The sequence below is a fragment of the Limulus polyphemus genome, unplaced genomic scaffold (assembly GCF_000517525.1).
Source record: "Limulus polyphemus unplaced genomic scaffold, Limulus_polyphemus-2.1.2 Scaffold4347, whole genome shotgun sequence".
Taxonomy (NCBI): domain Eukaryota; kingdom Metazoa; phylum Arthropoda; class Merostomata; order Xiphosura; family Limulidae; genus Limulus; species Limulus polyphemus.
Window position 1 is genome coordinate 55,072 of NW_013669957.1, and position 19,516 is coordinate 74,587.

Sequence of the window (19,516 nt, forward strand, 5' to 3'; positions counted from 1 at the left end):
TAACTGAAGCTTTATGTTGCCTCTGTTGGGGCAAAACATATATGACTTTATGAAAATTAAAGCTTTCATACTACCTGACTGTATTAAACTGGAAAGAATAAAACAATAAATTGAAATTTTTTCAGTGAAAATCATTCATTTTTTTAGAATACTAAGGTAAAACTTATTTGATGTTTATTGAACGTCAAGTTTCTTTTAATAATAAAACTTTTTTTAAAAATTCTTGACAGGAAATTGTTGTATGAATTGCACTGTTTCAATTTGTCTTTCTTTGCGTAGGAGTTTTGAAAATGCTAGAAAATTGGTTACTGAACAATTAATGTTTCCATTGTTTTTGAATGACATGTGCAGTCTTTTGAATTTTTTAAAAAGAATTTGGGAACAGTAGTTGATAGTTAACTTTTCATGAATGTCACCCTCTGTATTTGATATCAAAAGTGTTAATTTTCTAATTCCCATATGCATAAAATTTATAGGTATTCCTCTGTGTGTGTGTGTGTGTATATATATGAATTTCTCTTTCATAATTTTTTTTTCCGTAGGAAATGAAAGTAAAAAAGCAACTGAAAGTGAAGTTGGAAATGGCAAAATTTCTTCGAGAAACTATGGAGGAAATGTCTGTACAAGCACGGGGAGATAAGCATTCCCACACTGCCAAAGAGTTTGCCCAGTTTTTTGAAAAGGTGTGTGTGTATATATATGCGTACGCTTGTATATACTCGTGTATTCAGCTAATCATTCGTAACTGACCAAGTATTCACCTCCATGATAGTCTGGGTTCATAGTGATAAGTTTACATCTTTATAAATTATAGTTTTTACTTTAAATGCAAAACTAGATATACAATTATTATTTGGTAAAATAATTCTTAATAAATATTAGGACTGGGTACAATAACACTTAGGACACTTTGAGCTCGTGAAATCCCTAAAGAATGCTGGTGACATTCTTTTCTAAAAATGAAACCCCCTCTTTATGCGAGTTAGAAATGGCATAAGAACCAAAAAAGTTACTTCATATTTTTACTATAGATGACCCAATTGGGAAATTCATATTCATGTATGGTTTGTACTAAGCTGTACTGATTTCCGCAAAATATGTTCATTATTATTCTGTGTAACATTTCAATACAAACAACACAGCACAGTCTTTCTTACAGTAATATAAGTTGTTGCTTACTCGGCTGGCTTTGATATTCATTTGAATTCAGACTAGCCACTGGGGCAGAAGAGAAGGCTTCCTAAAGATGTCCACAAGAACAAAGGATAGGATCAATAACATGAAGCTGAACCACACTTTCAAGTCAGACCAAGGTCCTAGTGCAGTATTTCTTAATCCTACATTAACAGCTATTCAAGATAACATATTCAAGGGTGGTATCCCTAAGGTACCATCTTGAACAATTATCTTTCTCACCTATTGAAATGGGTCCTCACTCAATCCTGGGAGTAGGAACAGACACAAGATCAAACAGGTACAACCTTACATCGTAGTATGTAACCTTTACCTAAACAAAAAGATTAGTGTATATTTATGGCCTTTTCCACATTTGGTTAGCATGGTTTCATTAACTTTGTGCAGAACACATGCACACAAAAATCTAGAAGAATTACCTAAATATACCTTATTACAGATATATTTACAGAACGGTGAAATTAACAGTTATTTTTCTTGTGGATCAGGCTGGTTTCAGAAATGCCCCGTATATTAATTATTATAGTTTATTTGTTGCATAAAGCTTCACATTTTAAGCAGCATTATATAAATCTCAGTTTGCCCCTGAAGAAGAAAGGTCCACCTTTTGAAAGCTCTTGGGTTATAGGGTTTTTATTCATTTCTATCAAGACTTCTTGAACCTACGTATTTTTCTAACATCATGAATGAATCTCATAATATGTGTTCGTATTTGAAAAACTTCAATATTTTTTGTGGATTATGTTTTTATTACATTTACAACACTCACAGTGTGCTGTATAGCCACAACATTTATTTTTTTCAAAATATTCTTCATCAAACTGCTAAATACTTTTTGTAAAACATTCCAGTTGGACTTAGGTTGTTTTAACAAACAATATTACTTGAAAATGGAAAAAAAATTCTATAACGTTATGTATGTGTGTTTTTTTAATTACAGCTTCAGATATTTTGATAGTTGTTGGATTTTAATGCAGGTTTTCTTTTTGTGGTTACGTGTATGCGTAACTGGAAGGCAGTTCTTTTTTCTACAGAAAAGTAAACTAAAACAAATTAGACCAAATGAAAAAACGTGGTCTGTGTCCACTTTTGATTCCATGTTTGTTTTATCATTTATCCAAATTAGCCTGTATGTTGTTCTCTTGGTAATCATATCCAATAAATTGATGGTTTCTTATTTTTGTAATATTCAGAGTGGAGTTCGTGTGTAAATTTTTTCATGAATGAAGTTTTAGAACGTCATTGGAGAAACCTACTCTTATAGCAGTAGACATGTTAAATAACTGTACAAGACAGATGTTCCTATTTCTGTGGTTGAAAGTTTTACTGTACTTTGTGCCTAATGTAGGTTCGACAGTCTGCAGAACAACCAACCAACGAAGAAATCATGAAATTTTCTAAGCTTTTTGAAGATGAAATCACTCTAGATAGCTTGTCACGTCCACAGCTTATTGCTTTGTGTCGTCTTTTGGAACTTCAACCACTTGGCACGAATAACTTCCTGCGTTTCCAGCTGAAGATGAAACTGCGCACACTTCATGCTGATGATCAGGTAAATAGTGTTTTTATGATATTTCTTGATTATCTATGGCCTTTTTTTTTTTTTGTCTTGATACAAAAAAGCACATGACCAAGAACCTCCAAAAAAAAAGCTAGTCAATACAAAACTAATGTTCAATATGGCCAGATGGTTAGGGCGCTCGATTCGCAATTTGTGGGTCGCGACATCGAATCCCCGTCCCACCAGACATGCTTGCTCTTTCAGCTGTAGGGGGGCATTATAATGTTATGATCAATCCCACCATTCATCGGTAAAAGAGTAGCCCGAGAATTGGTGGTGGGTAGTTAAGACTAGCTGCCTTCCCTCTAGTCTTTCACTGTTAAATTAGGGACGGCTAACGCAGATAGCCCTTGTGTAGCTTTGCACAACATGCAAAACAAACAAACTAATGTTACTGAAACCTTGAATACTTGAGGTTAGGCTTACTGGACTGCCATATTGGCTTAATACTTAGTTGATGCAAATTAAACTTTTAAGTACAGTTAAGAACTGCATTCCTTTATAAAGTAGGTGTCTTTATTATAGAAGTTTTTATCTTCTTAAATGTTATATTTATTATTTTGTAAACATTATTCAACATAATATCTAAAGCACATTTGATGGTGAAAAAAAAATCATAAATTAGTCCTTTCGTGTTAGGCTTAACCTCTAGAACTGTGTACTTGGTTAACACCAAGGGATTTTATTTTCCACGGGGAAGTAAACAATGATAAAATTATTGAAACATTTAAAAAATAAATGTATAAAAAAGTTGTACTCGTGTTTGAATACAAGAAATATTTTAAATGTTTTTGCTAAAACACGATAACATGAATTAAACATGATAAAACAACAACACTAAAGTAACTTAAGTTTTTGTGGTAATATATTTCATGTATGTTTCTAATGTTGCAAATGTCAATAAAGAGGACTCATTTGACGGTCTTTGCGACTCTTTTTAAATTAGTAACATAACTATTTGAAATAAATCCTTAAACTCGGAAATAACTTGGTTTTGTAGCAGTTTTAAGGAATCCATGAGACACTTCTATTTTCGTAAAATATGTTTTGGTTAACTAATATTCTTTTTTGTCAAGATGATTAAAAACGAAGGAATTGGGCACCTCACAGTTCCAGAGTTACAAGCAGCTTGCCGATCCAGAGGAATGAGAGCTTTCGGTGTTCCAGAAGCTCGTCTGAGATCACAACTATCCCAGTGGCTGGAACTCAGTTTGAATGAAAAAATTCCTCCGTCTCTGTTGCTTTTGTCTCGTGTTCTCTATCTTCCAGAAAGCTTACCGGCATCTGACCAGCTGAAAGCTACTCTTTCTGCTTTACCACAAGAAGCAGTAAGTGGTGTAAACTACCAGAGTTTCTAAAACTTAAAAAAGACTTTTAAATTTTATTCAACAAGCAATCATTGTGTTTGACTTTAAATGGAATGTGTAGATTTCATTTGGCTATAAACAAAAAGTTTTCTTACTTAGCTTGATCTTAACTATAAGAACTTCTAAATAGGATGATAATAGTTAAACTAAGAAAAGAAGATTTTATTAAATTTAATTTCTAATAGCTACAACTCCCAGTAACTAAGCAGTAAACTTGAGGGCTTATAATATTAAAATTTGGTGTTTGGTCCCTGTGGTGAGCACAGTGGAGATATAGCCCATTGTGCGGCTTTGGGCTTGAAGAAACTTATAATTGCATTATAAAAGTCTTAATGGTAGTTCAATCATCACTGGCTCTCTGTGAACTCTGGACCTATGCTTACGGAGCTGAGGTTTCACGGTTATGTTATAAAGGTTAAAGGTGACAGTAGGTGGGGTTAACTAGCAGCCTTCCATCTAGTCTATCACTTCAAAATTAGGGACGACTATAACTATAAAGATGATCCTTGTGTAGCTTTGTGTGAAATCAAACAAACATATATACAGGTTAACGTGTTGTGTAAACTTTACAGTAGGAACTAGCCGATGACAAAAGGACAATTAGCTAATAGACTAACCCATTGAATACCCCCAAAGAGCACAACAGTTACATGTAATTGTAACTGTCTTGAAATGTATGAAACGGAGCCTTCAAGGAACACAACTTCGTAAATGAACAAAAGCCACCACTATCTTCTGTAACAAACCCAATTATAAGCCTATAATTTTCAGAATTGTGTGTACACTATCAAATATATTTCTGTTATGATTTTTCTAAACAGTTCTCAGTCTTTTCCATATAAAAGAACCTTTTTTTTTTATATATGAGAGATATACATCAGTGATATATTAGCTACTTTGTTTTTCAGGCAACAGAAGCAAAATACAAAATAGGAGAGACAGAAGGGAAAGTTGATAATAAAACCAAGATTGAAGTTATCAGAAAAGAAGAAGTAGCTATTAGGAAAGAAAGTGAGGAGAGAAAGAAGGAGAAAGAAAAAGAGGAGGCAGGTTTATAACTTGTTTTATACAGACATTTATTAGAGACTCCGTTAAAGTTGCGAGACTTAGAATCAAAAGTTGAATATTTGTTGCTGTTAGTTGTGTTTTCGATATAATTTTTTTTCATTTATTTTTGCAACAAAAGTACTTAGCTTACCTATTGTAATTTCTGAGTTTGGATGGATAAGGCGGGAGTTAAATATCAATTTTCAAGAAGAGCTGGGTGATGAGTGGAATTTGCTAACCGATCGATCAGTCGGCTCATTAATTAATTAGTTAATTGCCCAGCTGTACTTATACGTCCTTTCTTATTAAAGCACCATTAGAATTACAGAATAACTTGTATTTTTTTTACAAGTGTACCTATGTTAACAATTAAATTTTTTAGAATAACAGTTTTAACGGTTAAGTAAACCAAACAAATGTACTTCTCGTTCCGGAGATGTAATAAAAATCGGATAGTATAAAAAACGTTATTTTTTGGGGGGAGACGATAGGATAGTTTCTAGGTGTATTGGTTTATTAATTATGCATACAAAACGTTAATATTTACTGATTGTTGGAAATTATTTACTGTTTGAAATTACACAAAAATTTAATGCTGTACTGCTTTTCTTTTTTTTAGCAAGCTGCCGCTGCTGTGGCAAAAGGTACGGTGAAAGAATTAGCTGAAGAAGGTACTCCTTACGTCGATAGTGTGGATGTTCAAGGTATTCAGGGTCTACCGGAAGAAGCAGTTGTATCGCCAAAGTTGAGCATTAGTGACATCTTGCAGGACTCTGCTTTACCCTTAGAAGATAAGGCAGATGAATGTAAATATTACAAATTCTCTGTCAGGTTCTTTGCCTGGGCTGGATTCTTTACAGTAGATATCTGTGAACCTGTTGGTGATAAGTGTAAATAATAAACAAACAGCACACAGTCCACTCTGTCAGGTTTTATGCGTGGGCTGGATTCTTTACAGTAGATATCTGTGAACCTGTTGGTGATTAGTTTAAACAATAAACAAACAGCACACAGTCCACTCTGTCAGGTTTTATGCGTGGGCTGGATTCTTTACAGTAGATATCTGTGAACCTGTTGGTGATTAGTTTAAACAATAAACAAACAGCACACAGTCCACTCTGTCAGGTTTTATGCGTGGGCTGGATTCTTTACAGTAGATGACTGTGAACCTGTTGGTGATAAGTTTAAACAGTAAACAAATAGCCCACAGTCCACTCTGTCAGGTTTTATGTGTGAGCTGGATTCTTTACAGTAGATATCTGTGAACCTGTTGGTGATAAGTTTAAACAATAAACAAACAGATTGCAGTCCATTTGTTTTAAAATAATATATTAAAACAAGCCAAACGTAAGACATAATAGGATATTTATATACATTAAACATTTACTTTAGTTTATAAAGCTACTGAATGTGTGAAATCACGTGGTCTTCCTTAATTTTTTTGTCAATTGACATGGTTTAGAGCTCAACCACATTAAACACTATTCTTATGGACATATGTCTTCCAGTGACTTGCAGGCTTATAAGACTAAAAATCAAGGTTAGATACCTACAAAAAAGCACAGCACAGCAAAGCCAGTTGTGTAGCTTCAAACTTAAAAACAGTCATCTAAATTTAAAACATTTGTTTGAATTTGTTGAAGTCTTCAGCTTTATTGTTATCTAACTTTTTTTTTACATTAGTGGATCGTGTTGAGCAGTCTATTATAGAACAGTTAAAAGAGGAAGAATTATCAAAAGAGGATTTTTCCAGTTTACAAGATGCTCTGGAGAATATAGCAAGTGAGAAGAAAAAGCTTTTGTTGGAGAAAGAAGGACTGGAAGAGCTGAAAGAAGGAATGGCCGAGTACAAAGAGGTATGATATTGTACGTGTAAAAACTGAAAGCTTGCCATATTAAAATTTATAGTACGGTAACTGTGATGGTTGCATTAGGGTTAAAAGGTTGGTGTAATCCGCTAACCCCATATGGAAAGAGTTGAAAGGTCAAGATCAACTTTGAAAAAGAAAAATAGAGTTTCTTTATAAAAGAAAATATAGTAATATAAATACACACAGACGCCAAAACCAAGAATAAAAGTTGTGGGGTGGGGGAATATCACCCTTTCTATTGATGGCCATTTTTATGCATGTAAACCTAATAATTATTAAAACTTAAAACCAGTTCCCCTGGTGGTGATATGATGCAAATAATTGATATTATTTGATTCCTTTTGGAGTTACTTACTGTTGTATGCAGGGGAGCATTTTAAAATGTTAGCAGCTTAAGACATGATCCAAATTGAACCATCACCTGAAATGTCTTTTATACTTTTACGATATTTAACTATTGTCTTTTAATGAATTATAGGTAAATCTGAAAATTTGTCTGTCTGACAATTGCTCTGTTTCAAAACATTTTTGAAGCTTCGAAAAGTTATCTTCTACATAATGCAAACTGCAGTGTCTGTCTGAGCATTCGTCTGTCTCTCTCTCTCTGTGGACGAGAGAATGCCACAAATCCTTTTTAAAAAAATCATATTTAAACAAAAATTGTTAAGCTTATTTTAACAATATTATTACTTAGGTTAAAGTGAAATACGATATCAATTTCTATGTTTACGTATCGAAATCTTAGATATTATAAACCCACTAGTGTGAATCCAGCATCTATTATTACAGCTTCAGTTGTTTATTAGATGGTCACCAGGGGTATAAACACACATCCTAATGATACTGCGGGTGCATGAATAATCTCGTAACATGATTGTAGCTTTCTCGTTGTGTTAAGCTAAAAGTATACATTATTATTACATCCCTTACACAAAGGTATATTTCTCGTAAACTGTTCTTTACCATTGTTCTCAAACAATTGTCTGTGAACTGGTACAGGTTTGGTACATCCACCGGATTGGTCCATGAGATTTCACGAAAACAAATAAAAACTGACAGAATATATATATAAATCGGTACATATTTAATTGTGTTTTTACTAGTTAACAACGGCAGTGGGCCAGTCGCTGGTATCAAATAGATTGAAAAAATACTGCTTTATAACATAATCAAATATAGGCCTAGTATATTAGCAGATATTTACGGTACATATTTAATTGTGTTTTTACTAGTTAATAACGACAGTGGGCCAGTCGCTGGTATCAAATAGATTGAAAAAATACTGCTTTATAACATATAATCAAATATAGGCCTAGTATATTAGCAAATATTTACGGTACGTATTTAATTGTGTTTTTACTAGTTAACAACGGCAGTGGGCCAGTCGCTGGTATCAAATATAGGCCTAGTATGTTAGCAAATATTTACGGTACGTATTTAATTGTGTTTTTTACTAGTTAACAACGACAGTGGGCCAGTCGCTGGTATCAAATAGATTGAAAAAATACTGCTTTATAACATAATCAAATATAGGCCTAGTGTATTAGCAAATATTTACGGTACGTATTTAATTGTGTTTTTACTAGTTAACAACGGCAGTGGGCCAGTCGCTGGTATCAAATAGATTGAAAAAATACTGCTTTATAACATATAATCAAATATAGGCCTAGTATATTAGCAAATATTTAAAACCATGCTTCCAGCTATTCAGGAAATTTTATACTTTAGATTCTGAACCTTATGTTAATCGGGGCTTTGGGTGTTACGTTCCTCCTACAGAGGTTAGTTTGAATTGTAATTATTCTTTCTTTTTTTTTTTCAGGATATAGAAGAATTTAAGGAAGCTCTCCTTGAATCAGGAGATTCAAAGTTGCAGGAGTCAAAAGCAGCAAAGCATTTATACAATAAAGTCAACAAAATGGTTGTGAAAATGAGTGCAGTACTGAATGAACTAGACAAAGAGAAAAAGGTGTTACAAGAACAGATTGAAACCCTGGCTCAGAAGGGAGAAGATGTTGACCTGAAAACGTGAGATTGATTCATTTTCAAACTTTTTTTTTAGTGACAGTTATGTTGTTGTTTTTTGCCCATACTTCTGTTATGAAATGACCTATTGTCTCAGTGACCAACCACGTCCAGAAGTGATGTTTTAAACAGATATTACCGATAATAAAACAGTTAGCGTATTGAATTATTTTATTTAAGTTGTCTTTGCATTGTAAGAAGAAAACAAAGTTCAAAATACTTACAAACATCCCCAAATGGAACGTAAAAAGGCAGGCTTGAAGATGATTTCAGTTTATTCTGTGTGGAAATATTGTGTTGAAATGTTTCTGGAAAAAGTTTAACCCTTTTTTTTAAACACCCCATACTTACAAAAATCAGTGGAAATATTTTTTGTAAACCTACCAAAAGAAGTTTATTTTTATAAAAATATTGTTTCAAATTTAGGTTTAGGATAATTTGTAAACACCATGTTTCAATGAGTGATCAGTAAAAATTCAAAAGTCCATAATCCTTGCAAAAACAGTGCAGGTAAAAAATGTTACTCGGTTGCTAACCCGTGTGCATGGAACCGACCCCGTATTGGAGAAAGAACATTGACTGTATTTCTGCAAAAAACACGACAAGATTTCGGTAAAATGTAACAGATTAGTTACAAAAGTATTTGTACTCGAGATACATCTGTGAATTGACGATGTCAGTCAGAATGCAAGGCAATGTTCATGTGAAAAATAAAGATACTTTTGTCCATTGTAGAGTCTGCGGGTTGTAATCGAGTAACCTCTAGGACTTCTGAAATGGATATCTACAGGTTTTTTTTCAGTATCGCCGTATCTAGTATTAACTCTCCTCCACAATGATTGTCATTTAATTAGCAATTAGGATGAAATGAGTAGTTAATAACTCTGACGTTGAATACATAATACCATGATGAATGGCTTGTGCACTTTGACCTCCATCCGTGTGCATAGGATTAACAGGTATAAACGTTCTTGGGCCACAAAAGCATTAAACTTGACATAAAATCATATTTTAATTCATTTACATTACTTTGGTGGGTTAACACTTACCTACATTATGTTATCTTGCATGTTTAAAGACAAGATGGGTGTTGTATTTACCGAGTAAGTAGACTTGGGTTTTATTACCCAATACAATGATTATTTTGTAGTAGAACATTGTATAAGGTCAATAAGTTTGACAAGATGGGTGTTGTATTTACCGAGTAAGTAGACTTGGGTTTTATTACCCAATACAATGATTATTTTGTAGTAGAACATTGTATAAGGTCAATAAGTTTCTTGTGATTTGTCTGGAGTTTTTAAGTGATCTTATTGTTTACCACAAGTAAAGAAACATTTGTATTTTTAATCAATTATTGCACTGCTAAACATTTAATTTTATTTTTTTCTCTAACAGCGATAACATTATCAGTATCAGTGATCTGATTTGTGCTATTCAAAGAATTCAAAAAATATCAGATGATACAAGACTTCAGAGAATTGCCGATGTTCTTGACCAGATGGACGTTGACCATGATGGAGCCGTGGAATTAGATCACGTTCTTAAGGTAAACGACTAATAAATAGTGATCATTGGGGAGTTAAAAAACATTCTGGGCACAAGAGAAAAAGAGTATTGAAAATATTTTTGTTATGACTTGGTAGTTATAACTAAGAACTTGTAGTCTCAGTAAATTAGAGAAGGCCAACAATTTAGTAAATTACGTTGGCATTAGTACATCAATAATGTAAATGATGTGTTAAAGAGTTAAATTAGACAGAAAACGAGGTAGTAAGAGGAAGCAGTAAATGTATTGTCACCTGATTTTAATGATAACACTATTTCTTCTGCCTGTTCTTCATCTGATGTATTCATTATCTATCTCACACTACACTTACTGCCTGTTCTTATGTATATGTTTAATTTCCAATCATATAACAATATATCTTACTTGTATGTTTACTCTCTAACCCCTGTGGATGTCAATGTTCACATATCATACAGGATGTTTGGATAGATCGTGAAAAAGCGAGACCCATGTTTGACATTTCCATCTCTCACAGAAGCTTTTTAAAAGTGAAAATTACAGTAGTAGGTAACCATAGAGGAAGTAGGTTTTAAAGGCAGCAATGTCAACATTATTCTTATAAAGTCCAATTAACAGTGGGAATATGAACCATCTTATTCTTTTGTGAATAACCGATGGCATCATGAACCACTATGAAAATAACGGAACTGAAAACACAACTCTCTTTAGAACAAATCAAGCTGTAATTTAAGCATTTTCTCTCTGTTTTATAGGCAAGTTGAAAAAATACATTTATAATAGGTTCATTAAGTTCAGCACCAAGAAAGTTGAGAGTAGAAAAACCCTCTGGAAAGCATTATCATGATGACACTATAAAATAGACTTAACAGAAATAACAGCACAAAAGTCCATTGTAGCTATGACAGAAGATTTGAGACGTATGTGGTAGAATGGAATTTCAGTTCTTCCAGCTTGTGCTTGTTTGGACACCCATTTGTTTCACTTTAACGCCATAAGCTTAAGAGTATTTTTCAACATTAAATAAATCCTTGTGTATATCTTGGTAACGGTGTTGGAAGTTACGCTTAGCTTCACAATGGAGAGGCTTTTTTTTTCCTTTGTAACCATAACTTTCACTTTGTGGATAAAGTATGCTGCTCAAGATTGGCTTGGGGGGGGGGGGCATATTTTAGAAACCCGTGACTATCTTAAATGCACTATTGCACATTTTTGTACTTCCGTGAAGAATGCTGGACCCACCATCATTTGTTGATTTTATTTTAACGTAATTTGGCGAGACTTGTATGATGTTAAAGCAAGTGTTTATGAATGTAGACATCGGTTGATTTCGGATGTATTCAAAGTAATTACTTCTTTTCTTCAGGTAATTGAATTACTAGGGAACCAGGATGTAAAGGTTAGTGTTAAACAGATGAAAGAAATAATTGAACTTCTGGCTAAAGAAGAAACTCTCGAATTGGTCAAGAAAGTTGAAAAGGAGCAAGTAAGACTTCACAGTCAATCCCCCGAAAAAGCCAGTACCAATCACGGAGAAACTTTTGGAAAGGAGGTTGAGAAGAGGAGTAAGGAGGTTGAAGAGCAAAAATGACATTAGTGAATAATAGTTTGTATGTATGTCCATAAATTTATATTGTATACTATCTGTTCATGTTGGTTATAAATAGCTTATTATCATCTAGCATATATATATATATATATATCCACTGATATGATGTGAGGAATGTATTATACTGATTGTAGAGTCAAAAATACATGCAAATGTTTAACAATAATTTTAATTAAATTGCTACATCTTGATTAATAGGTTATGTACAGTAAAAAGTTACAAATAAAATGATTAGATTACGTTTTCTTCCTTTCTTATAGTCGAAGATATTTAATTGAAAAGTCCCCTACAACATCTACTTTTCTTATTTCTTAAGCCCACACTGGTTCAGCAGTAAACCCGAGGGCTTATAACCATAAAAATCAGGTTGTGATACCCATGGCTGGCAGAGAACAGATAGCCAATAATGTGGCCTTGCGGCAATTAAAACTTGCTTCGTAAACGGTCCGAAAAAAGGTCGTAAGGCTTGTAACTCCCCACTTTGAAACCGGGAAGATTTACGTTACTGCTGCTCCTTGGGCACTTGTACCAGATCTTTCCATTGAAAGATAACCTGAAGAATAAGGATTTCGTGTCTAATGTCAAACTTTGGCTGGTACTTCCTTTACCAGTGTTTGGGGAGAAGTTTTAACTTGGAAAAACTTGTCCTCAACTATATGCACTGATCACGATATCAAGGATGAATATACATCATATGACTAGTGTTTTTAAATCTTATCTCAATTTAGGCTCCAAATTCCTGTTGTTTTTTTTTAATAACATAAAAAATCTTGGAGTAATGACATACCTCCCAGTAAGTCCATTAACACCTTATTTTGAAAGTGGTCCTATTTTTTTTTATATATGAGAGTTAAAGTTCTACATGTAATGGTAATAAGAAAAGCAAGATGATAAATATATATATATAAGAGACCTATTTGGTCCTAATAATAAACATCTTATGTTTGATTCAGATTGTTTGTTGTTCGTCAAAACGATTAAACGGGAAACCTTTTAAAAACTATTTTTTTTATGGCCAATGGGCATATAAAAACTTGTATTTTTGTGATAAACATGGGTACTACATAAAACTCTGTACCTTAATTACCAGGACTTGTATTTATTACTGTTTGGCTCCATCCTATGAACTGTATGGTTTTACTTGTCGTTGGCACAAATATCGCATCTTAAATACGACAAAACTAAGTATGTATATGACAAGACTTTTGGCACATTCTTTTCCCGAAACCATCCAAACTGTACTAATGGGATTTTACACAATTAAGTTTAGTAGTTTCAGAATTACTACGCCATTAAAAATAATCATCACCCCTCCCTACTAAGTAAAAATGTAAATTTTATGTGACCAGTGTCTACTAAAGTTTTCCCTCCATTAAGTTTGAAAACTTGTGTACTTGTTTTGTATCAGAAACATCACGTAACATGATACAACTGTTTGAAAACACAGAGTCTTAAAGAGTTCTCTCGCCAGTCTTTTGGGTAGAAATTGGTCCTAAACCTCACACATTACAAACACCACATTACACTACTCAAATTACTACAAGAATTTTCTTTTTTCGTTTATAAAAAAATGTAAGATGAAAGAGACTTGCTTTCACTGGTATCACAGATTTCTGTTATAACTTAGAAGTTGTGAAACTATCATAGGACCATTAAATGCATGCAAAAATAAAAAATCAATTCTCTAGGTTAATAAGATTAAGCGTTGTGCACAGTTTCAAGGGTTCGGAAAATAAAACCGATGTTTCAGCTTCTCAGCACTGTACAGTAATTACAAATAATTTAATTTTAAAAATAAGAAAACGTTTTTGTTTGACTTATTACCTCTATTTAGTTATCAACCAAGGTAAGAGATCAGCGCGTTTGATCCTAGCAACGGTTTACATGCTAACACACAGATTCTCAGCGTGTTTGATCCTAGCAACGGTTTCCATGCTAACACAGATTCTCAGCGCGTTTGATCCTAGCAACGGTTTCCATGCTAACACACAGATTATCAGCGCGTTTGATCCTAGCAACGGTTTCCATGCTAACACACAGATTCTCAGCGCGTTTGATCCTAGCAACGGTTTCCATGCTAACATACAGATTCTCTATTAAACCTTGTATTACTACTGTCCCCCGACAACTCCGATTTCAGTTTCTCTAACTCGGACTCGAGACGTTTATTTCTTCTATACATTTGTATGTAGTTTAATTGTAACTGTTTCTGATATTTGATTACTTTTTCCTTCTCTTCCAGCCACTGCATTCTCTCTTCTTCGATGCCTTCTTTGGTCGTTTCGAGTTTTCTCTTCGTTAACGCCAGTTCCGAACTAAGCGTTTCAGTCTTTCTTCTCAGCTCTTCTATCCGGTTTAACTGTTCATCTTTTTCTTTTATACATTGCGTCTGTGTTTTTGCACCCACCAACACTTCTTCAAATTTCTTCTTGATGCGATAAACTTCTGTCTGGCTACTTTGCAGGCAGTTTTGAAGTTCTGCGATTTTGTCTTCTCTTTCTGTCACTAGATGGCGAAGCTCTCTCACTTGAGATTTCAGTGCTAAAAGCTCGATCAGTCGACTGTTTTGCCCGCCTTTGGAATCTTTCAGATGCGACTTTAAAAATGATATTTCTCCTGCCTTTTGACATAACGTCCATTCCACCTCTTCGCATTTTTTACGAAGTAGGTCAAGTTCTTCGTGATGTTTCTTGGCTTCTTCTTGGGCCAATGTCCTTTCTTGTATTAATGTTTCCATCTCGTCTTGGAGTCTTCGCCTTTCCACGAGACTCTGTATAAAAATAAAATTATTTCGTTTATCTGTATTATAATAAAAATAGATAAATATATATATATATGTGTTTGTGCATTTACGTAAACAAAATTAATAACTAGTCGGCGAAAGCTTGTGATTTTTAGAAAAAAAAAATTCCCATTTTAGAGTATTTTCTAATCTGTTTTTTCGTAAATTGAAACTGCTATATGTAGTGATTATAAAATACTGATACGATGCTTCAGTTCTCTTGAATATATATTTATTGACATCATCACTAATCTTCGTAATACGAAGCTTTTCCAATAAAAGCATAAATACGATTGGCTACCAGATTAAGATTTGTTTCATTACTTTTGATTGGAGCTTCTGCCAACCTGTTTTAGTGAATTTTACTCAGCTAAAAACCAAAATGGTTGAAAGTAGGGTTAGAAATGTAACTATACACGACTCAAGTCTACAAAAACAGAACAACTGCCACAGTTATATTTTAGATTTACCAATAAGTGTAGTTTTAAAGTACAATGCCTCGCACCCTAAATTAGACTTTTTTTCCCCAATGCTAATGTTTGTTTAACATTAGGCTAGGGGATCTGTCCCCCCACTTTCCAATCTGTCCCTATAAAAATGCATCAATTTTTTTTACTTTTAGGAAAAGTAGGAGAATGTATAAAATTTAATGCAGAATCCAAGAGCTTCCATGACACTAAGGATCGGTCAAATAAACCTTGTCCGTCCACCCACATACACCTCAGTATGCCAAAAACCAGAATTATTAACAAACAGCTACAAGTTAAAAAAGTTTGGTAACGTGTCACTTTAAGCCGTTTTGCATTAATTTTATATTCTTTCGGGGCATTTCGACTTTAAATTATTAAGAATTTTCGCATTGTTTAAGGATTTTAAAACTGTGCGAGATACACTTACAGTGCTTACGCGAATATCGTAATAGAAGTGAAGACTTCTGAATACGTGCATTATTTGTGTTAGAAAACACAAGAATAAGTGACTTCCCGCTGGTCACAAGTGACTCCTCCACACTTGTGGTTTCAAACTTCTAATATGCACGGCTTGTCTAACTGTAAATCCGAGGGTCCACGGTTAGCGTCCCGTTCCCTAAAATCGTGCTCTGTACATTAGAATCGTTAGTGCGTTATAAGAGTAATGACCAAAAGTTTGCAGTGAGTGTTGTTGACTAGCTACCTTCCCCTCTAATCTATTAGTTCCAAATAATAGGCGGATAGCGCAGATAGCCCTCGAGTAGCTTTGCTGGAATATCTGAAAAAAACAAACAAACTAAGGTTATTAACGTTTAAAGTTTCTGATACCAGATCCATTACAGTTACTGTACGTGTATGTTTTCCACACATTTCAAGTTTGGCTGTCGTCCAATTCCGCATTCAATGATGTTTCGTCTTCCATTTGTTTAATTACATATTGCCGAATTGTATTTTTGGTTCCTCTCGACATATACCGTTTTATTACTGTCCTGACGTGATTTATTACCCGACTTTGATCACATTTTGTGTGTCATTTTCTCTATTGAATTTATTTCAATTTTGATGTACGACTAATTCAACATGTTTAATACGATTTTGTTTCACTCAACCTGGCATTACTCTCCAAGTTCTATTATTTAACTTTACCGATATCCTCGAAGGGAACTAACTAATCGAGGTTTAGGGATGGTGATGCAAAAACGTTATTGGTTGGTTGTCTCACCAATAGAACTCGGCGAATGGGCGCGTGCATTTGTTTCCACAGTTGTCTGAAAGATTTGGAACTTTATATCGTGTCTACGACTTTTAATACATCATTGTTTTGTTACTTAAGTAATTTGTAAAGTTATAGAATACATTTGGCTTCTGGTTTATGAGAAACGTGTTTGATATTGAAAGTTATTTGTTTTTATCCTATCAAACAACATTTCCGCTTAGAAGCTGATAACTTCTATAGATTTATAAACATTTTTCGACGTGTTTATGAACACATTTCTGTCTATTTTTACCTCTTATCATAATACAATGTTCAGGAAGTTAGCCTCAAGTGAGTGTTACAAGGAAACTTTAATATGTAGCGATACACATGAATTGTTGTTGTTGTTTTATTATTCAAGCTAAACTTTTGGTGCGTATCTGTTGCTGTACACGTGCTGTTTCATCAAGCCAATCTTTTGGTGCGTGTTACCAACCAAGCACTTGTTTACACGTTTTTTACCCGTTACCAAGCTTTCTTTGTATCTCCTTACCCCGTTACTAAGCAGTTGTTTACACGTTTTTACCCGTTACCAAGCTTTCTTTGTATCTCCTTACCCCGTTATTAATCAGTTGTTTAAACATTTTTACCCGTTACCAAGCTTTCTTTATATCTCTTTACCCCGTTACTAAGCACTTGTTTACACGTTTTTACCCGTTACCAAGCTTTCTTTATATCTCTTTACCCGTTACTAAGCAGTTGTTTAAACATTTTTACCCGTTACCAAGCTTTCTTTATATCTCTTTACCCCGTTACCAAGCAGTTGTTTATACATGCTCCCGTTACTAAGCAGTTCCGACCTTCCAAAACTGACAGTTTTTTTCTACCACAAGAAGGGTTAAACATGTCCACAGAACTGTTTTCTTTTTTATTACAACTAGAATTATAACATAGGCGTACACATAGTTCTCTATGTCAGTCGCTGCTGCACGTTTTCTTGTTGATAGATTAGTCGTTTTGGAAAACTGACGTAATGTTGAATCAACTGGAAAAAAAAACCTCACAAAAAACCATGTGCAAATTTCTGCTAATTGCACATGAAATCACAATTTTCTTAATTGTTAATAGAGTGTCGCAAGTCCAAAATATACATCCAATAATACGGTGCAATTGTTCCTAAATAAAATAAGTAGTAAATTCACTGTTTACACAAACGTTACTGCATTTCTTGTCTCGAATTATGAATTAAAGCAACCAATTTAAAGGCGTGACAACTCAAGAAGCGATATTTCATTATCACGAGGACTTTCCAGTAATGAAATAATATAGATACTTAGAATATATGATAAAAGCGGGAGAAACGTGAAAGAAAAACGTTTTGCAAAATGAAACGAGTTAAGAGTAAGGGGCGTAGCCAACACTACAAAGTGTGTATGGGGGGGGGGTTCTTCCCCCCACACATCCGGCTACGCCTCTTTAGAAATACAAGTTGAAGCACGCGGGTATGAAGAAACTATTTACAGACTAGCACATTTCAGGTTTAATCTTCAATTGAACTCAAACACAACTGCATTTAGTACCCGTGCAGTGGCTTTAAAATATTCCTAAAATTTCGTTAGATAATCCAATATGTGTGGGGGGGGGGGGGGGGTAGTCGGTGCATTCGAGATTATCTTAAACGGTCACCTCTATTGACATCCCAAGACGGCATAGAGTTCACGAGTTATGACCTTCTTCAATCTCGATGGCAACGGCCGCAGAAGAAGAGCACCGTACATACCCAACTTCTGATGACGGTTGATCCTCACGTATAGGATACAACGCATTTTTCCTGAGGGGGTAATGGCTTCGAGAAGTAGTTTAATTAAATGGGAAAACTATCATTATGCCCAATAAACGGCAAACGCTTCCCGATTCGTCCCCCCATGTAGCAGGTTTGCTTGTCCGGTTTGTTGTGTACCAGGATCCCCGTCGGACTAAATATCTGGCAAAGTGCCATCGGCCCCTGAACGTTCACCCCTAACCACACCCTACATTTAAATGGAAACGGCTGGTTGTTTATGTAGTTGCGTCTTATGCAATAATCGTAAACATTTGCAATCTAAAGATCCTAATGATGTGTTCTAAAACGACCCCCTCAAAAGAAAAAGTCGGGGTAATCATGGTAACAATATTTGTTAGTCAAGCGATTAAGATTGGCACTTGACTAACTTTTAGTTCACAAGAAATAATTTATAGCAACGTTTCTGCTTAATTAATCTTGTAATTATCACACAATAAATTAACAGTTCAGTTCTAAAAGAATTATTAACATGTTCCACCAGATGGAGCAACAGCAAGAAATACTGAAAACGAGAATCTTCAGGTAAATTAATCTCTTTCAAGATAGATTTTAATTTTTCAAATTAGAACTATTTATTTATAGAATTGATTTCGATGCATTAACACGAACAAAATATTAATTAAAGTTATAAAGCTTAAGTACCTTTTTTTCCCCCTATTTACTAGCAAGTGAAATGGATACAAATATTCAATTTGCACCTCACGTGTAAATCTGTGTTCTATAATCTATTTCTAAAGGTTGGGGACTAATACGAAAGTGGTTAAGAAATTTAAGTGAAATACCAGCGATAACAGATTAGAAGGTTAAGTTTACGTTGTTATTTGTTGTATTTCGCGCAAAGCTACTCGAGGACAATCTAGTTTAGCCGTCCCTGATTTTGAAATGATTGCTTAGATGGAAGGCTAGTCACAACACCACCCGCCATCAACTTGTTGGTCAGTCTAATTGTTTGTTGTTTGAAAGCTACACGAGGGCTATCTGCGCTAGCCGTCTCTAATTTAGCAGTGTAAGACTAGAGGGAAGG

The 19,516-nt window shown here is 34.3% G+C and overlaps 2 protein-coding genes across 2 annotated transcripts in view; one reads left to right on the forward strand and one right to left on the reverse strand.

The window, feature by feature from the left end:
* Positions 1 to 13,150, forward strand: part of LOC106471000 (mitochondrial proton/calcium exchanger protein-like) — a 20,570-nt gene extending 7,420 nt beyond the window's left edge. The window contains exons 4-12 of the mRNA XM_022399634.1: positions 543 to 683; positions 2,543 to 2,746; positions 3,832 to 4,083; positions 5,031 to 5,168; positions 5,789 to 5,975; positions 6,853 to 7,025; positions 8,863 to 9,068; positions 10,464 to 10,614; positions 11,960 to 13,150. Of these exons, the coding sequence (XP_022255342.1) occupies positions 543 to 683; positions 2,543 to 2,746; positions 3,832 to 4,083; positions 5,031 to 5,168; positions 5,789 to 5,975; positions 6,853 to 7,025; positions 8,863 to 9,068; positions 10,464 to 10,614; positions 11,960 to 12,184 (1,677 nt within the window). The 3' untranslated portion in view covers positions 12,185 to 13,150. The remainder of the gene's footprint in view (positions 1 to 542; positions 684 to 2,542; positions 2,747 to 3,831; positions 4,084 to 5,030; positions 5,169 to 5,788; positions 5,976 to 6,852; positions 7,026 to 8,862; positions 9,069 to 10,463; positions 10,615 to 11,959) is intronic.
* A 935-nt stretch (positions 13,151 to 14,085) lies between these two features.
* Positions 14,086 to 19,516, reverse strand: part of LOC106470998 (leucine zipper putative tumor suppressor 2 homolog) — a 17,986-nt gene continuing 12,555 nt past the window's right edge. Inside the window, exon 3 of the mRNA XM_022399635.1 lies at positions 14,086 to 14,972. Within this exon, the coding sequence (XP_022255343.1) occupies positions 14,280 to 14,972 (693 nt within the window). The 3' untranslated portion in view covers positions 14,086 to 14,279. The remainder of the gene's footprint in view (positions 14,973 to 19,516) is intronic.